This window comes from Accipiter gentilis, chromosome 17 (assembly GCF_929443795.1).
Source record: "Accipiter gentilis chromosome 17, bAccGen1.1, whole genome shotgun sequence".
Classification (NCBI taxonomy): Eukaryota; Metazoa; Chordata; class Aves; order Accipitriformes; family Accipitridae; genus Astur; species Astur gentilis.
The window spans coordinates 3837917-3857462 of record NC_064896.1 but is presented as its reverse complement, the minus strand read 5'-3'; the positions used below and the strand labels follow the sequence as shown (position 1 = coordinate 3857462).

General features: G+C 37.5%; 1 protein-coding gene across 1 annotated transcript in view; it reads right to left on the bottom strand.

The window, feature by feature from the left end:
* Positions 1-870: 870 nt before the first annotated feature.
* The window catches only part of CLIC4 (chloride intracellular channel 4), a 33208-nt gene continuing 14532 nt past the window's right edge, over positions 871-19546 (bottom strand). The window contains exons 2-6 of the mRNA XM_049820258.1: positions 14665-14774; positions 8845-8970; positions 7360-7466; positions 5924-6105; positions 871-5115 (exon numbers count right to left, since the gene is read on the bottom strand). Coding sequence (XP_049676215.1) covers positions 4951-5115; positions 5924-6105; positions 7360-7466; positions 8845-8970; positions 14665-14774 — 690 coding nt within the window. The 3' untranslated portion in view covers positions 871-4950. The remainder of the gene's footprint in view (positions 5116-5923; positions 6106-7359; positions 7467-8844; positions 8971-14664; positions 14775-19546) is intronic.

Sequence of the window (19546 nt, the reverse complement as noted above, 5' to 3'; positions counted from 1 at the left end):
AAGGGTTTAATTGCTGGATTTGCTACTATTACAGGCAAATGGATGATGGCATCCCAGATTACAGGCTCCAGGAATGTCTTCTGGATTCCACAAATTTCCTTTCAAAAACAAAAATCAGACCCCAGAGACACCTCAAACACTCATAAGACAGACAAGAGATTGACATGATAATGCTTAGGAAGTTTTGAAGAAAACTTCCACTAGCAGCTGGTGGTCTTTGCTCTGAAGACGTAGTACCTAGTTAACATATTCATATTAAAAGCAAGGGTGTATGGTGTTTACCATGGCTAGGTGAGACATATCTGAAAGCAAAAGACAGTGAGGAAACACAGCTGAAACTCAGAATCAGAGCACTGAGTCTGAAATCCATTAATTCCACAGATGGGATCAATTCAGTCTCAACTCTTGAAATGGCTGTTTAGTGGATTATCTGGATGGAAACAAGCTAAACCAAACTTGAGAATTTTTTTGTCTTTCTAATAAATTTTCAGTTTAACTCTGAAAACCTAATATTCCACAGAAAAACATGCTACCAAAATTTATGGGTTTATGTTTCCACTTAAAATCTGGGGGAAAAAAACCCCCAACCTACCACCACTTTTCATCATTTCTGTAGGGGAAATCATTATTTCTCAACTCGTTCTTAATTTTAAGAAAGTTCTTAACTTTGTTAAGGGGCACAACAGCTAGTTATAATGTTAGAAACAACATGTATTCTGCCTTAAATCACACTACCACTGAAAAAAAACAGAAGGCCAAAAATTGAGAAAGTAATTACTACAAAGTTTTGTTCTGTAGTTTAGCACACCACATTCAAATCAAAGCTTACACATGAGAACTGTAGTCTTCAGAAATAAGAGAAAGATCTGCTTGGTAGTGAAAATATAATTTTATTTTTAACAATAGCTGCCAGCAGTATACTGGTATATCTGTAAAAGATGTTCCAGAGAGTGAAAGACATAAGCAAACTACAATAAATTGTATCAACTCTTCAAGTATTTCTGCAAACAATGCTCCAATTCTTCATGTCCTGTCTTGGGAGTCTCAAAATCCTATTCTGCTCCACTATTGTCCCATCCCTCCCACCCCCTCCAGAAACAAAATGTAATATTGGTGGCACAGGTTCTGAGGCAGATTAAATATTTTTCACTTGGGATGAAGCCTTCTTCTGAAAATATTAATTGGATGCGTTCAGATAGTACTCTGAGTGGCAAAGAGTAAAAAAAAGTTGACTGTACTTAGCCACTTTTTGTTCTACATTGAGATAGGCATCAGTGGGTTTGGCTCAAGCATCTTCAATTTATTCATGTCTGTGTTCCTTTGATACGAAATGCTAATTTGCTACTTTAGCATAAAAACTTGATTACATCTCTCTTCTTATCATGGAACTGCACGCAACTCTCAATCAGTTTAGACATGCCCATTGCGGAAAAACCACCAATTTTATGGGAAAATGCGAACGTACAAGCTACATGGCTGTGACTGTCCGTGTGGGACATTTACATAGACCAGCAGTGAACAGTAGATGGACAGGAAAGCTTTGGAATGCATGAAATTGTTTCAGAAGTTCACATGCCTCTTGTTCAACAGGCAGCTCTTACACATACGGAATCTCTTCAAGAAGGAAAGCTTGTTAAAAAAAAATCATGCATACACTGTAATCTGTTCTCCCACACAAAAACAGGGTGAAGATGATGGATTTTCCCTTTATGTTCAGGAAATACACAAGTCACCTGTTTTAATGGGAATTTAAGCATATTTCAGCTTGAGAATAAAGTAAGTTATTCAGCATGCTAATACATGCAACCAACTTGCAAACTGGAATGCCTACTTGAAAGGGTAACTGCTGTTTTTAAATTGTAGAAGGGGCTAGAAGCATCATTTTAAATTTAAACAGGGGGTAGATTAATTGCTGTTTGATGAAATTAAAAATGCATTTAAAGATCAGATTGTAAACAAGTTGACAGAAGTCAAGAATTTACATAGTTATGAAAGGGCTTTTTTAATTAATGTAGCGCTGGTGATTGGGGCCAGATGAAAGTGCTCTACCCACACCAGACGCTAAGCCTTTTTACACACCACCCTAGCTATACTCTGCTGTTCTGAAGGGATCACCTACAGAAGTGAATGCTGCTCGGTCTCCATTAGATTCCTGGCCTCTGCCGAAGCCAGTAAGAGGCTGGCCAGCTTCTGCCACAACACAACAAAACTGTGCAATAGGAAGCCTGAAAGATACCAACTCCTTTCACACAGGACAGTTAACAGCTATCATATGGTAACCGCCTTAGAAACTGCTAACCTGGTCCTCATTTGAATTACACCTATAAGGGAAAGGCTCCGACGCTCAATACTCCATTGTACTGAGATAAGAAATACATTAGTTACAGCAAGAGCTTTAACTTTGTTTACAAGCTTTCAGACACAATCATTAAAATACTTAATGCCGAATATAATGAATTACAATTGTCTGAAGATTGCCTAAAAAGTAGAGAGAATATATTATCTATAAAAGACAAGAAGCCTAGTATTTTAACAAGTTAAATATTTGTATGCATTGATATGCAGGCCGTGCACACACTAGAAAACTGCATGAAATTGTTTTCATGCTCATATGCACATAACTGCCTGGTGTACTAAAGTGTGCACAAAATGGCTAATTTGCTTTTAAAAGGAGGGAGGCCCAATTACTACAACATCAGACAACTGCCAAGGGCCATCCTGATCTAGGTTTTAAAGTAGAGTTAAAAACTTAAAGATCTGCCCACAATCACATTGCTTCCTACATTTTTGTTTTTTGAGGTTAACTATATGAAGGAAAAGAGCACCAAACCAATGAGGGTTGGGGTCTTCTTTTACCCTATGTGTCATTAAAAATGTTATCTAACAAAAAACTCATTCCTTTTTCTAGAGGTCACGTTGTAGCAAAGACTGAACCCCTACAGAGGATTATTATGGCTGAGAAACTTTATTCAGGATGAGAACGTGACATTAGAATACAGTAATTATTAAAAGGCTACAGTAAGTTTTTCCTAACCAGGTCACTCATTCTGCAGAATTTTCTTTCTGTGCCTAAACACCCCCGTAATAAATCATAACAGGGTCTAAGTGTATCTATGGTTGTCTTTGAAAAACATGTAACAGGCTTGCTAACTGCCTTTATATTGGAATTCTAGCTCTAGGCAGGCAAGACAAGGCACCACAAGCCACGTATACTATACAAATATGGATCCTGTACTCTACCTCTTCTATGTCAAACTAACTTCATGGGTATATAAAGTAGCAAAAGCAGGATGCTTAGAAAAGTCAGGCTGGTTTTCACAAAGCCAGTGCTTACCAAAAAAAATTAGTGTATAAAAGTGTTTATGCGAGCATTTCCATGTTATTGCAGAATGTTAAATATTCCAAGAACAACCTACCAGGAATAGCACTTTCCAGCTTCTAAAATCAGTTAAATATAAAAGTATCTTTACAAAAAAATAGGCATATAAGTCTAGCATTCTTTGGAGTTGTTTATGATGGTCTTTTAAAAATAACCTAGCCGTTTATTTCATGCATCAAAATCAGTAATTTTAAACAAGAAAACCATTCCCTGGTTTAGAAATATTTGAAAATTGCTTTTAAAAAAATTGTAGTGCTATTCCTCAGTGTTGCTGTAAAAAGATTATGTATAGTAGTGCAATGATTATGATTATGCAAAATTGCAGTCGAGGTGCACAGATAAACAATTAGGATAAATTCAATATAAAGGACTGGATTTCACACACCATTTCTTTACAAGAGTAATTAATAAATTTCCTTTCAGGAAAAAATGCATACTACAATGTAAGGCAAATGTTTTCTTTAAAGGTCACTTTAGCTTTCTTCAGGAAAGAAATAGCTTAAAAAAGTTCCCAGAAAGACTCCCACTTTAATGGCTATCAGTGTTCAGTCTTGCATCACTAATCATTGCACTGCTATTCACCATATACAGTAGCTATTTATCAACTAGGACACTAATGTTTACATGTACTTTGTTTATGACAGCACAGATTTTTTTAAGTAAATATCACCAGAAAGACCTATACAAAATAAAGGCTCTTAACTACCAAAAAGAAAGCCACTTGCAATTTTTAAGGTGAACAGATGGCAAGCATCCAATTCTTCTGGTTTCATGATGGTAAAGGGCATCCTGACAATTATTTGTTTGCTGCAACTCAGAATTAGGGACAAACATAGGTTGCCAATTTAAAAAAAAAAATATTTTTTTTTTATCTCATCAAGCTCTTGAAGACACAACTAAATACTAACTCTGAACTGTGAGCTTCCTGCTATAGCACTCAAGCCTAGATTCAAACTTCCCTGATTATCTGGGGTCATTCAAATCCAAGTTTCACATTTGAGTCCATTCTCAACCATTACTATGATTTCAAATCCAAGAGAAATTCTTTTAAAAAACATTGCCAAATATTCTGCAAATGGCTCTTTTGGATACTAAGTTCCCTTCTGTATGTAAATAGGATAGACAAGCAGGTACAGTTCAATGTGTCACAGATATGACAATTGTGTATAGATCTTCTGGAAAAGCAATAAATTCCAAAATACATAAATATTCCTTGTACCATATAGCAAGACAGTATCCTAAACCAATTCGTAGACAGGGACCAAATGTTTGCAAAGAAAGCTAGCAGGGGCAAGATAACCCTTCATAGTGAAGAATCTAGAGTTACCCCAGTGCAATATTAACATAACTGCATTAATGATATTCAAACTTGCTGTGAAAAGAGGTAAGGAAAAACAAGCCTATAATTAAGTCTGCAAACTTTAGGTAATTACTGTACCTGGTCTATCCACCATAACTTTGAATAACTGCAAGTTCATGCAAAAAAAAATTGCTATCTTATATGAAAAGAGCAGTCTGTTAGAAGCATTGTTATGGAATATGCAAGAAGTCATCTCTTTTGCAAGTGCTGTTTACTTAGTGAGTCTCTTGGCTACATCACTGTAAGCTATTTCAATTTCTTTGTCTCCAGGACAGGTATTGGTGAATTCATCCCTGCTATAAGCATTCGTCAGGTATCTCCAAATCCCTGTCATTTCCTTGGGAATCTCAAAGTTGCGGTATTTTTTGGCCACCACCTAGAACAAAAGAATTACATTATGAATTTACATCCTTCAACTTAAACCACTTTTCCATGCCTTGTCACACTCTCGTTAAGCTATTCTTCCACCACATACACTCAAAGTCACTTCTAAAGTCAGCAGAACCTGCCCCTCTGGGATATGCCTGGACCTGGCAGCATACTGCCTCAGTTTGTATTGCTGTCCTCAAAGTAAATACTTCTGCACCCAGGCAGAAACTTAAATCTGTGGCTCCATCTGCAGTACAAAACTGACAAATATCATTGGAGACAGTGAAAAGAAATCAAACCACAATTATACAGGCACATCTTCCTTCCTGTAGCTATCCTAGGCTACCCCTTTCTAAACTTCAGACTTTTTTTTAATACATCCCTGTTATTTCACATTGAGTCATTTACTTTGTTACTAATAGAGCAAGCCGTATTCTCCACATATGTGAGAAGACATCCACTTCAAACATTAACTGGTCACGTGATGCTCACCTTCCTTCTTCTACCTCATTCTTTTAAGGGTTGCAACTTCCTGTGACCACATTGGTCAGTACCGTAAAATGGGGTTTGGCTTGTGCCATTCTATCATCTGCCACCCAACTTGTCTACTGGTTCACACCTTCACTGAATTCAACTGCTCTATTCCTAAAGCCCTTGCGAATTACCCAAACCTTCCACAATTTCATGTACTGTTAATACTGTAGTTAAACTTACATGGGAGCTTACAAACAGTTGAAATTAGTTGGACTCCAGAATGTCATAAACCATAAGCATCTTGTCCTTCGTTATCACAAAACAACATACAAGGCATTTACCTTGACAATGTGTAGTTTGGGTAGCAGGTTGCAGTCTGCTAGTGTCATCTCATTGCCATCCAAAAACTTGCGGGTAGAAATTGTAATATCCTCCATGCTATTTTCATCTATCTCATCAGGAAGAGGAGAGTTCAGATACTCGTCCAGCTTCTGGAGGGTTTTCAAGAGGCCACGTTCTAAGGCTGCAAAGGAAGCAAGTTTTAAGAACAAAAAAGAAAGCCAAACCACAGCACACAAATTTCAAAGCAAATTATAATTTAGAATATTGGTATTAGTGGCAGATCTGAAAACCAAAACCCACATCACTGTACTACCCAGAGCAGACCATACACTGAAAGATTTTTTTAACCCTTGTACAATTTTTGTGGCAACACTACTGCTGGAGCTGCCTTCGTGGTTGCTAGCAACGCTGAAACTGAACTAGAATCCCTTTAAGTATCACACAGATGCAGGTCATTTAAAAGCTGGTTTATGCATGAGTTTGCACTAATTTAAAATACTCTAAGATTGCCCACAAGTGTTTATTTTTGGTTTAAGAAGTGGCTTATGTCAAGTTTCTTAAGACTATTCCTAACTGGCTTAAACTAATTAGAACTGAGCTATGCTAGGGTTTATATTCATTTAAACATAATCTGTTTAATGTCACATGCTCAGCTAACAGCCACGACTAAACACACAGACTACAGAGGAGGTTTATGGAATACAGCAGAGGGCAGCACACCCCACAAAATCTAAAAGTATTTCTTGGCTGTTTACAAATATTTTGCATCTCTCCATTTGAAATGCAGCAGAAAGGCATTCTGATACCCTGACTTAAGTTTTCCTTCCAAGTACATCGAGGACAAAAGATTTGTACTAAACTATTCAAAGGTCTAATTGTGCATTCTTTCTCTCTTATTAATCTCTCACCTTCCATCTACTATGTTCTCTCCACACATAAAGGTCTTAATCCTTTACAGAAAGTGACATGAACTAAGCTTAACTCAGAACTCTGAATAGGAGCCCTCAATCCTAGCAAGGTCAAACAATCAAGTGTGCAAGAAAGGCCTCACAACAAATGCATGGAAACTCGACCACCAGGGCACGACACAAACTCTGCAAGGGAATTTGGTTCTGGACGTTAAAATCATTTCTACTTAGTTCAAGTGTTTAGAGTAGCTGTTGCGTAGAGAAGTTTCAATGGCAGGGATTCTTACAAACCATGCATACCCTACTAAAATTCTGACTGAACACTAACTGAAGTTCTCTTTGGAAGTGTTGAAATCTTTGTCTGTGACCATTAACTTTAAACCACAGGTTTAATTCATGGGACTCCCTCAAGTGTCCATCAACATGCAGCAAAATTTGGCAGTGAGACACTTCACAGTGAAGCTGCTCTGAAAAACACAAGACAATGAAACAACGTGTGCACAGCCATCAGCCCCCAAGTAACCTACCTTCATTAGCTTCTGGTCTAGAATTCTTGATAAATGCAGAAAATTTGGCAAATATATCCATTCCAGCCGTGTTTGATTCTGGATGCTTTGGTGAAAGTTTTAGGTACCTAAAAAGTAAAAAGGAGTAGATCTACAGCACATTTAGCAGAATGATGCTTACCATATATTAACTAGTACAAAACAGCCCTTTTTAAAAAAAAAAATCAAAAAAGATTCTACATCATGTAGATTTACCAATTTATCCAGAGGATTTGATTCTTAAGTGTAATATCACACACTTCCATTTAAGTTAAGATTTTAAAACCCCAATACTTTTAAATCACTTTTTTTCAGAGGAAAACCAAAGCACATTTCTGCTTTCTGAATCAGGCATTTGTTTCAAGCACAGAGTGTGTGAAACAGCCCAGGGTCACAAGAGCAAGCTCCCTTACTCTAGCACAGCAGTGCTGCCAAGGGGGCAGATCACAGTTCTGTAAACAAGAATATAGCTAGGGATCAAACAGGTAACAAATTAAATACTCTCATCATTCTCTGTTCACTGGAGATCTTTTTTTTCTTTTAAATTAGTATCAGCTGTCCCAGAACATCATGGACTCCAAATCTTTTAACAAAATAAAGTCTTGCCACACTAAAAAGACAAAACAGTTCAGTCTGCTAAAGGCAGAGTCTGCATTTTGCCACTGCCTGCCAGCTGAGGGAGAAGAAAGCCAGCAGTTTAGAGAAAGCTTGAAGACATTTCTCAAGCTTGTACTGTGTAATCTAATTATTTTTAAAAGTGTTCAGTATTTTCCACCATAATTTCCAAACACTAAATAATCAATCCCCAGGACTCATCATTACGCCTAGTATGAAGGAATTAAATTTTAAAAAATTATTTTCAATTTGCATTTAGTAATTACTGGTTCTGTACAATTATCAACTGTCCCTCTGCTCACAGAAAGCTGGAAGGAATAAAAAATTAACATTAAATACATAGCTCACTGATATTCCTGGTAAGAACAAGAAAATGACAACAAATTCTTAAAGAATTAAATAACACCTTACTTCTAGAAGAATGACTGCAAATACAAGTCTCCAAAAGGACACCACACATCTCCTTAAAACAGATTCCCACAATAGTTTATTATGGAGTCAGGACTAAGTTTTGTATAGCAGGCTCATCTTCATTTACATTATTTGGACACATTATCAGAATAGCCTGCCCCAGTCATCAACAAGAAAAATCATTTAGTCTGAGAACTGCAGGAAGGATGACAGGACTTCACAAAGGACAATTTTAAAATAATCTTTAAAAGAAAACAGTTTTTAACATGAAGGTGAGGGAACTGGAGGGAGGAAAGGTGTGACATGCAAGAACTCCACAAGCTGTTTTCGATGTCTTGTCTTCAGTTTACTGATGCTGAAGAACATCTTAATTAGTGCAGAAAACCCCTCTGAGAACACTCCATCTAATCTAAGGTGACAAATTATCATTTTAACACTTACTTGGGTGGAGCCAAAACATCTTCCAGGAACTCTTCAATTTTATTCACATCTGTTTTCACTTCACCATTGTAAGTTATGAAGGGCGGATGAGTGCCTGGAGCCAAATTTTGAAGGTCTGCTGGTTTTCTAGGGTGAAATACAAACCAATACAAAAGTAATCGTGGGACATCCATGACCCTAGCTTTCATTGCTACAGTCACAAAAGCACTGCCTGAGGTTTTCACATCCTTGCAGTTTCAAAAAGATATCACCAGTTTTCTTTTTAAAAAGTGAGTTTACAGTTTGATTAGCATTTTGAATATATACTTGATAACAATTAATTTCAAATACTTAAAACCAACTGCTTCCTCCTACCTCTGGCTATGTTTTCTCTCAAGTTAATATAATGTTGACTAGCAGGGGGATATACATACACACACCCCCCCACAAACACACTCTCTCTTTCCCAAGATCTGCAGTACAGAGTTTATATATAGCGTAATCCTCAGTGATAATCCTCCCCCTGTACACAGAGCTTCTCTGGAAATAAGCTAGTCTGATACAGAGCAGTATGTATAAACCATTTATTATGTGCACACAGAATCTGGTTCTAGACAAGCTGACAGATGCTTAAATATCATGTTTAAAAATTATGCTTAAAGCTTCCTCCAGTGAAAAAACTTCACAAATAAAAGCAGCACACTTGGGCAAGGGAGAAGAATCCCTGACATAGTATGACTAGACACAAGAGAAACAGCATCAAGCTAAAATACCCAGACATTTCTACATCTTAAGTCAGTTCTGGTGATACCTCTCGCTGTTCACTCCAGCTCCTTTCACACTAACCCTTATCAAGCTAAGCCAGTCTGTTTTATAAACAATTGGCTTCTCTCTCCTCTAGTTGTGCCGTGATACTGTAGTGACAAGGAACAACACTGGAGGCATTTATTTAGAAGCCTATACATCAGCTGCACATATACACCTACCTACTCATTCAGCACAAAATGCCTAACTTACTCTTTAATGTACACATCTGCCTTGTCAGCAGATTCAGATGCAAAGCTGAAGTCAACAGAGATTTGGATTCGTTACAAGCTATAAAATCCAAAGCATCATCTAAAAAGCTGCAGCCAATTTTTCCCTAGTAAATCATCATGGTATTAGTCCCATGCTAGTGCAACTGTCTCAGTGCAAGCAGAAATAAAATTACAGTACTGCTTGGCACTTCTTCAGCAGCACCACTTAAAACTTCCCTCTCATGAAACTATTGACTACAGTCCAGGATGACTGCTCGGAAGGACACAGTCTAACTTCTCTGAGAACCTCTCCACGTTTTAGAGGACACTGAAATTCCTAGTTCCTTAGACCATCGCTGTGTACCAACATCCGACAGCATACACGATCCAGATGAGGCACGAGCATACAATTACATTTCTGTCAAGTTGACCAGAGCACATGCTGCAAGATGACCAGCACCTTTTGCTAGCATTATGCTGGATGAGGAACAACAAACGATACCTGATCCAGCAGAAAGTTTGCCAAGATAAAGCTGCCCCTTTGTTACTGTTTGAGCAAATCCAAACTGAACCGTAACCCTTGAACTGGGTTTGTGCTTTGTACAAAGTGGCCACATTTCTGAGCCAGCACTAGGCATCCAGGAACTGGATTTACTGAATACAGGAACTACAGTTCAAGAAAGCGTCCTGACTGTACTGGACAAGGAAACTAGATTAGTAATATACCCAAACATGGTCATTCAGGGTAGCATGAGAAAGCAGCGTTTTCAGGGATAACACTCAGACTCTGTAAACTAAGCACAGTTTACAAGTTTATCCTGTAAAAATGTTGCTTTCAATTTCTTACAAAATTAAGAATCCCTGCCAGAATTTCATGTCCTGCCCACTGCTGAACCTTTTAAGCAGGGCAAACACCAACAGTATGTAGTGCCAAAGTGCACTTAGGACAGATATGAGCACTTGGCAGTATATGTAACTGAATGAGAAAACTGATTTTCATACTTGAGAACATTAAGCACCCTGCTTTTAGCCAGGTGACAGAAGTCTCATTAAAAGAATTTAACCATTTTCAATTTTTAAGCTTCCAAGAAGTTACTTCTCACTAATAGTTGCCATCACCCTCTTACTTTTAGGATTTAGCGTCTGTCATCGGTTAATGCTTTAAGTAGCTTAACACTTCATTTAAATACAGCTTTGTAACCCACAACAATTACAGGAAGTCATTGTGGCTCACTTCCAATTCTGCATGTTGGCTAGATAAAATTCCTCAAAAGGAACATTATTTTAAAAACAAACACACACAAGACCACCGGATTTGCAGTAATACTATCAAAAGAAAAATTTTATTTCAGAAACAGACTAGTCTAATGAACTAATCAAAAAAGTTTTCCAAAGAATTACAGTGTATCTCAAGGATCACAGAGCATTTTTTTAACTCCTCTTACCACTCCAGTCAAACCATGTATAATATCTTTCAAGAGAAAGAAAGCAGAGATTAACATCCCACAGCCTAAGCCCAAACATAATACAGGGTTTGACTTCCAGTTTGCTACTCTTGCCAGTAGATCATAAACAAACCCTGGTTTACCACATAGAAGCCACAGCCTTTAGAGCACCACAAGTACACAGGAATATCCTTAAAAGGCTAAGAATACAGCTTCCCTTAACAGTCAAATAAGAAGGCAATTAAAAATATTATAGTGAAGTTTACTTCAGAGATAAAACTGGACAGCTTTAAAAAAAAAACCCGAACCACCACAAAACACACCTCTATAACCACTCAAAGCAATTCCATGATAGCTAGTACCCTGCCCCAAAGTTTACCAGGGTATTTGGACATAGGGCCACATACTTATTTAAGTGGCTATCACTAGCTAATTAAGTGGGCAGGCTCTTCAACACCAGAGTTAAGGTATAAACCTTTCACGGCTTTGCCACAAACCAGAATAGCAATTAGCATTCAAATAAGTTCTTGAAGATCAGAGAAAAGCCAGCCTCCAAATGTAGTATGCTCTACAGTGATTTATAAATTATACAAGTACTGCAATGAGTGTCTGAAGAGTAACATGAAAAAAAATGCCAGCAATAAAAAGACCCTATCTCCAGTTCCTAAGCGGTATTTTACACTGCTGAAGTTGCATTCACCTCTGGGCAGTTTTTAATATTTACTAACCTCTTTATTTAATCTTTGTCTGTCAACATAACTGTAAAACCACACAATCAAGATGTTTAAAATAGGATTTCAAAACTTAACTGAATGCAAGCTGGCCTTGAATGTTGTTACAAGCCCAACAAATGATTTGTGTGCTGCAACTCAGCTCTAGCCACGAGAACAAGTCAAATCTCTGAGCCCTGGAAATGCTGCTTCTGAAAAGGGAAAGAATAAAGCCTCTGTCTGACTAAACAGAAGCAAGAAATGCATTATTTCTTTGAAAGGGCAGTACATCCCACTTCGTTTGCCTATATGCATATTTTTGTGTCTTAAGAGTAGAACTGAGAACTGCAAAATGTTCTTTTGTTAGCACAGTATGATGTCCAATGCAATTATGGAAGGGAAAAATAAATGTCACAGAGTCAGTTAAATCAGACTCCGTTTTTCCTGTGTCCCAAGTTACTCACTTGTGAACTTTTGTACCCAACCATGACCTTTTAAGCCTCACAAACAGACAGAGCTTGCCTTACTGTTGTGCAGAAATTACTCTACGAGGCAGAAGCATGGTTTGCAAATAAACCCTTTTTCTTTTTTTTGGCTAGCAAAATAAATTCAGATGCTTAAAACAATTACTACCCAGCTCCTTAACAAGTTTGTGTCTTTAACAGCTACAAAAAGAAGAGAGTGTAATTGGTTTGAATAATGTACTTGTAAAAGCAGCTTCTTGTGACGGTATTAGAAGCACTAAGGCAGGCAACATCTAGCACCTATTACCATTCTGGTAATGCTAACGGGGAAAAAACACCACCTGGTATATAACATTTCCACTTGAGCAGTTAGCTGAATTTGACATTCTGCAAGCTACACTACTCTACAACAAGGTATTAGACAATCCAGAATGTTAAATTTGTTATTTATGAAGCTTTAAATAAAGTCTAAAAGGAATTAAGTTTGTATCAACATCTATTCAAACCTGAATTAGCTTCAGTGGCCCTTCTCCTTTACCAGAAAATAACATTCAGTGTATAACGAAAAAGTAGAGTTCATTTGACCTATTCCCTGTACAGTGTTTTAATTTTGCACTTCTTATGTGTTCTCCCCTCCCCAATATAAAAAAAAGGAAAGAAAGCTTTCCTTGTCTAAGAAAGGACAATTTTAAACACCTGCAACCAATTTATATTCTAAAAGTTAGTCTTACATCCCAGTCCTTCATCCAATTAACTCAGAGTTGCCAAAGAGACACAAATAAAGCCAATTCATCAGGCATCTTTGGCATTTTAATGATATCTCTCAGACTGGTTCAGCAGTAAAAATGTTTCCAAGTACAAAAATCTCCTTCAACCTTCTTTTCATCCTCCCGCCCCCCGCCATAACTGCAATAGGTTAAATAACACCATCATTAAAAGTAAAGGAAGGCCAAAACTACAAATAGAACGCAAGCACAAGTTCTACTCCTAAGGTTCCCACAAACCACACACAGTGCCTAATGGAAGATACAATATATTTGGTTTATGTGTGCTGGCAGCAACAATTATATTTGCAGTAAAATCCTACATTGGCCAGAGAAGATCTTTGAGCTGCTACAAACGCACACAGTTGACAAAAGCTGCCTCCTCCCCCTCTGTTGGAGTGGTCTGCCTCAGCCTTACTACCCATGGGAATATTTAACACCAGTTGCCAGCACCAAAGCAGCAACTTCAGTGATTTTTAAAAATCAAAACAAGTGACCTCCTTCAAAAAGATTACAAGAAGAGGTTAAGTCTAGCAGAGTGACTTCTTTCTTACACATTTTACACTTCATTTGTTGGAAAACACTGTATATTTCTACTGGCTTTATTTCTGAAAATGAAGTTTGTAAGCACTGGCAGTCTCCTCTCTCCAGAGAGTTCAGTGACTAACATTACATTACATTAGTGCTGTGAAAACATTACTTCACACCAAAAACAAATACAAGGCCTCCGCTGAATTTAGCATTACCACTTCTAATAAAAGTACACCCAACCTTAGGAAATTAAGACTCCTGGGTTCACATCTCACCCTTCTTAGTCACTAAGGTATTCATTTCATAGACAGAAAAGTTGCCGTTAGGTGACATACAGCATCATGACATATCTGGGTAATGCTACACAAAAGTAGAACATTTTACATTTTATTCCTACCCGTTTCACTTCTATTTACCTCATGGACAAATATTTTCACATTGGTTTTATTCTTACTGGATAATAAGCAATATTATCTTGAAATCTTTAAAAAGAGAAGTAGGCCACACATTATGTGTGACAGCTATCCAATAATTATTGGAGATTTGATCAAAGATTGGTTGATGTAAAATACCCATCCAGCAGTCTACATTGAGATCACACAAGTGAAAAGTTAGTAAGATTCAGTACTCAGTTATAAGCGACTTCATGTCAGCTATTAGTTTTACAGGAGAAGAACATCATTTAACAAATTCAAGAGAATTTATCACAGACCCATTCCTTTTGGTTACAGATACTTATAAATAACCATCCATCAATGAATGCACCATTTACATCAAGGTTGCCTCTTTGTATTTATGAGGACAGATTGTCCTTTTAATTTCAGAAAATAAGCCATGCAAGATTCAGAAGCCCCAAACTTTGTTACACCAAGTGTACTGTACTCTTGCTTGTCAGATAAACCATTTCTTACCTCTTCAGGTCAACTGTTGTGACGCTAAACACCACTCCCTTTAGCCAAAGAATCATGAACAGCCTCTGAGAAAAAGGACAGTTTCCTATGCTTTCACCATCACTGCCAGCCTGCAGAAGAGAACAGATCATTAATTAGAAGGTAGGACTGTGCCATCTACACATGCTCACAATTACTTTAAATAGACACACTCAGTAACAAATCATGGGATTTACTGCCTATACAGTCTTCACATCACTAACTCTTCCAAAGACCTAACAAGCTTACAGTCAAACCTAGTATCATCTTGCAGGAACACTCCTTTGCTCTCAGAAGTCCAGCTGATGCACCTGGACCAGATATCCTGAAGGTATCTGCATATAATGCACAAAGATGAGCGTCCTCAAAATATTTAAATACACTTCACATACTGGGCAGGTATGCATGGACTTCTGCATCACTGTTTATTTATATTTTTTTTAAATACTTGCACCTTTCAATGATTATTTTGCTGCAGACACAACAAGGATTTTATTACAGTGAAATTTGGACATTTATGAAGTCAACTAACCTATTTACTTGTCATGTCCTCTAACAGCTGCTCACAAAACGTACCAAAACAAGATTTCAAACAAAGTAAGTTATCTTTCACACTGAAGATGATCCAACTGCTTTTAACAGTCAAGAAAAGGCAGCTAGTCATATTCGTCTGAGCAGCCACACCTTTTGATGGCAGTTTTCCAATGTCAATATAGTTCTTTGTTCTATATTATTCTTTTTTTCTTCTTCTACAAGGCATAGATAATTAATTGTAATCATCTTCCAGTTCATTGCTTATATCTCACTCTTGTAGTGCTACAGAGAGCCAACTGCAACTAGGAACTATGAATCTTTATTGTATTGCAGGTGCTGTAAGGAGACATAACTGTAAGTACATAGAGACTTCACTGACAATAAAGTAATATTCCAAAGCCACTTTTTATAGGCAATTTATCAATAAGTCTTTGTCCTACCACAACAAAGGTCCATTACATAGCAACAGTAAGCCACTCCAGGGCACCCAGTGATGGCACACATCTCATGATTGCTCTGACAATGAAGCATGCATTGCCAAGTTGGAAAATTTTAGGTTTTAGTGGGCTAGAATTAGACACGTGAAACCTTGAATCTTGTTATAAAATTCAACCCTCTGAAAACTGGTTTAGTAGTTAAAACAGCCATATATGTCAGCTTATCTTGACACATACTTTACATTAGAGGAGTTTCAAAGGATTTTGCCTATTATTAATGTTATTAGAGTACTTCCAAGAATAATTTTAATCAGCACAATTCTCAAAACCTGGCTAATTCTTTCATCATTACTCTTACCTTTCTCTAAGCCATTTTAAAACATGTTGTAGGATATGCTGGCTATACCCCTCAGAGAAATGACAGAAAACAATTATGTTCTGTCATTGTGTCATAAGCACAGGGTATTTAGAAGCAGAGCTACACAAGTGGAAGGGTTGAACACAAGGCCTGAGCATTGACTGGTGGACATCCAGCATTTTAAAAAAGAGGGGGTGAGAGGGGCTGGGAAAGAGGGAAAAGAAGAGAAGCCAACAAAAAGTATCATCACAAGAGAACTAAGCTCTAGGACCAGAACTAGAGAAAGGTTCAGACACTCAGGCAAAGGAACTGGTTTTTCTTCAATTCTCTGCCAGTTCCCAGCCATGCACTGAGTGGGGGAGATAGTGGGGAAAATGAAAAGTCTTTTCAAGTTAAGAAGAGTAACAGCAGGATTTTCAAAGATCGGGAAAATGTAAAGTTTTCCAGTGAAACTGTCTTAAATTCAGAAAGCTATTCTATTTTTTTAAAACTCATGGTACCTTGCAGACAAGACTGAGACTCCTTTAATAGTTGTCGATAAATGACATGAGCATTCATAAACTGATTTACGTTGCCTCAGGCTTATGGTCTAATTTCTGTAAGTACCCCTCCTGTCAGACTATCCTTCTGAATACTTTGTTGTGGAGAAAATATAGAGCCATTTTTATTCAAACCTTTATTAGTGTCATTAATGAAGATATGAAAGACAAAAGTTGTCTTTCTGCCATAAATTAAAAATTGCCTCCTTTATCTTTGGAAAGTAAAATAAAACTTGCAGCAGATTAATGATACCAGATTATTATCTTAAAAGCTGGCATGTTGACTTCTCAGTGTTCAGGAGACTAAATTCTAAGAGCATCTACAAAAAGGATAAAACAGAGTCATTTTGGTTACTCTGGGCATTCTGCTTTATACTAGCTCAATCCACAGTTTTCTATAGTGCATGTAACTGCTGTAAGGATTCCACCTACTATATGGATTAATGTGTTCCTACCTCACGAGATGCTTACATGAAGAAAGACTTCACTCTGCAGCCTATTTCCAATAGCTGTATGCTTTTATGGATGTTAGTATTTAAGCACAATGCCAACCCTCCAGATAGCAATGCATTATTTCAGAATTTTCCATTATTGTTACATTACTGTGTTTACACTAGAACAGACATTTCCTGCAGGTAAATTACACCAATGTAGATTTATACTCATCTACTTTTTTTTTTTATTCCACATGCAAGATCTCATCTACTTTTGAAAAACAATACTGAAAAAGACAATACTTCATCACATCTAAGGAAAATGTATGTTTTGTACTGCCCAGGCTAATTCACACTTTGAAGCAGAAACAAATTTTTGATTCAGAACTGATCTCAGTCTTTAGGTTTTATGGCAACTTCAACAATGCTACTTAAACCAAAGCACCTGAGTTATGCTGCAGTAACAGCACAGGCATGCATGCCCCCATCCAATTAAGCTTTACCTCACTTCCTCTGATGGAAAAGCTACCACACATTTACTATAAAGTAAAAGGAGGAATGTGGGCATTTACCAAAGTGCAACACCGTTAACAGCATAAAGCCATACCCTGAGGCACCTCACAGGAACTGTTTACACTGCTGTTCTGAAGCGACTCTCTGGATCTGCCACTGGCTGCCACATTCAGCAGGTCTTCAGCCTGTTTTGCTCACACACTTAAGGAACCAGTACATGACTTAGTCCTAGTCCTAGACTCCTCACTGTTCGTCTTTTATTTAGCACTTCTGACCTCACAACCAGAGACCAGAGCTGGTGCAATATGACATACATTGCCAGAGATCTCATCTGATATGGACTAAGGAAACCTTTGAATAGAAAAAATAAAGGCATGTAACCAAAGGAAGAATCATTGTTATGCAACTGCGTGCTATCAATGAACAGACGATCCTCAGCACCAAACAAAGTCCAGAGACTTCACTTCAGTACAACATCAACAAATGTAATTGAGGCATTTGCTGAGGAGAACATTAAGTTAAATAAGCACTAGTCAGCTCCCCTAATTTCAAACCGGTATTTGAAAATGCAGGAATAGTGTCCTAGTGGACAACAGGCAAGTACTTAGAAGACAACTAGTTTTTACAAGCCACTTTGTTAACTGGTGAGTTGCAAAACATGACTTTAAAAAACTCATTGCAGAGGGCTGATTAAGAGCTTTAGAGATTTATGATCAATCACCAGATGTAGAAAGAAGTTACTCAGAAGCTGAGAACTAAAGTGCTCTTGCTGATAGCATCAGATGAAAAACCAAAATGGTTCCCCTATGCACAAAATAGACTGGTTTTGCAGACAGACCCAAATATGAAGATTTGTTAATTATAAAAATTCAGGGCTTTTCCTGAACTCAGGAGTTATTTATAATATCAACCAAGTCTTTGGCTGACCAGGTTTGGCTACCTGTCATTGTGATAGGGAAAAAGCAGTAACTGTCCACCAGCAAAACAAAGTTCCAAAGGCACAGGTAATGTTAATGACCAAGAGATGCTAAACTTTTTTATATGAGACAGACTTTGGAATCTATCAGCTGCAACAACAATACAGTTTGAAAGAAAGAGTATTGATTAAACCCCATGCCTTCTTTCATATGATATAATTCCACCATGGAGCTTTATTCTTTCTAGGGGAAGATTTAAAAATTGGAACTGAAATAAACCAAAGTCAGAACGCAGTTTTGTTTACTGTACTACAAAAAAAAGTTAGGCCATCCGGAACCAGAAGCAAAGCTACTTTCAAGTCATAGAACTGAACAAAAAATTCTTTAAAATTTAAGGCATAGCACTGAACTGTGGCTTTCATTTAGGTCCATTTTCCTAAGCCAAAGCCAATACCAAAACGGACCAAAAAAGGTCAAATGCATTACACTGTAATGGCAACTCATATTGAAACTTTTCTTCCCTTCCAAAACAAGCGTAATATTCAAAATGAACAAACGACGACTAGCATCTGCTTTTGTTTAAGCAAGACAGGCTTTTTGGATTATTTGAATCGGAAAAAAGGATTATAGCCCACTAACATGGAGTGCTTTTAACAAAACCTAATGCATTTTCAAAGCTGCAGCTGACCAGCTAAACTGAGCAGAGACTTTTATGTCTACATTCAAACATTTGTCCCACTTATGCTCCAAAAAGTCCCAAGTTATTCTGAGCACATACTGGAAAAAGGAATGCAGTCAGAATGCCAAGAAACTTTTGGCTTCAGTGCTCTTCAGCCAAGGAATTCTGCTATGTAACTGTTTGCCCGAGAGGCCCGTTTTCTACCTTCTTGTATTTGATGCACTGAGAGCTACAGCACAGTTCTGTTACAACCAGTCATCAAGAGCAACACCATGCTGGCGATGCAACACATTATTCTCCTTCAAGTACATAAGGATTTTTTTCAGAGAGAGACAAGTTTGGTAGATATTTCCACGAGAGTCAGTTCTGATTCTGATTTTCTCCATTGGAATAGAGTTGTGCTGGCAATAAACTATAACCCTTTAAATATTGCAACAATATTCTGAAATTCTA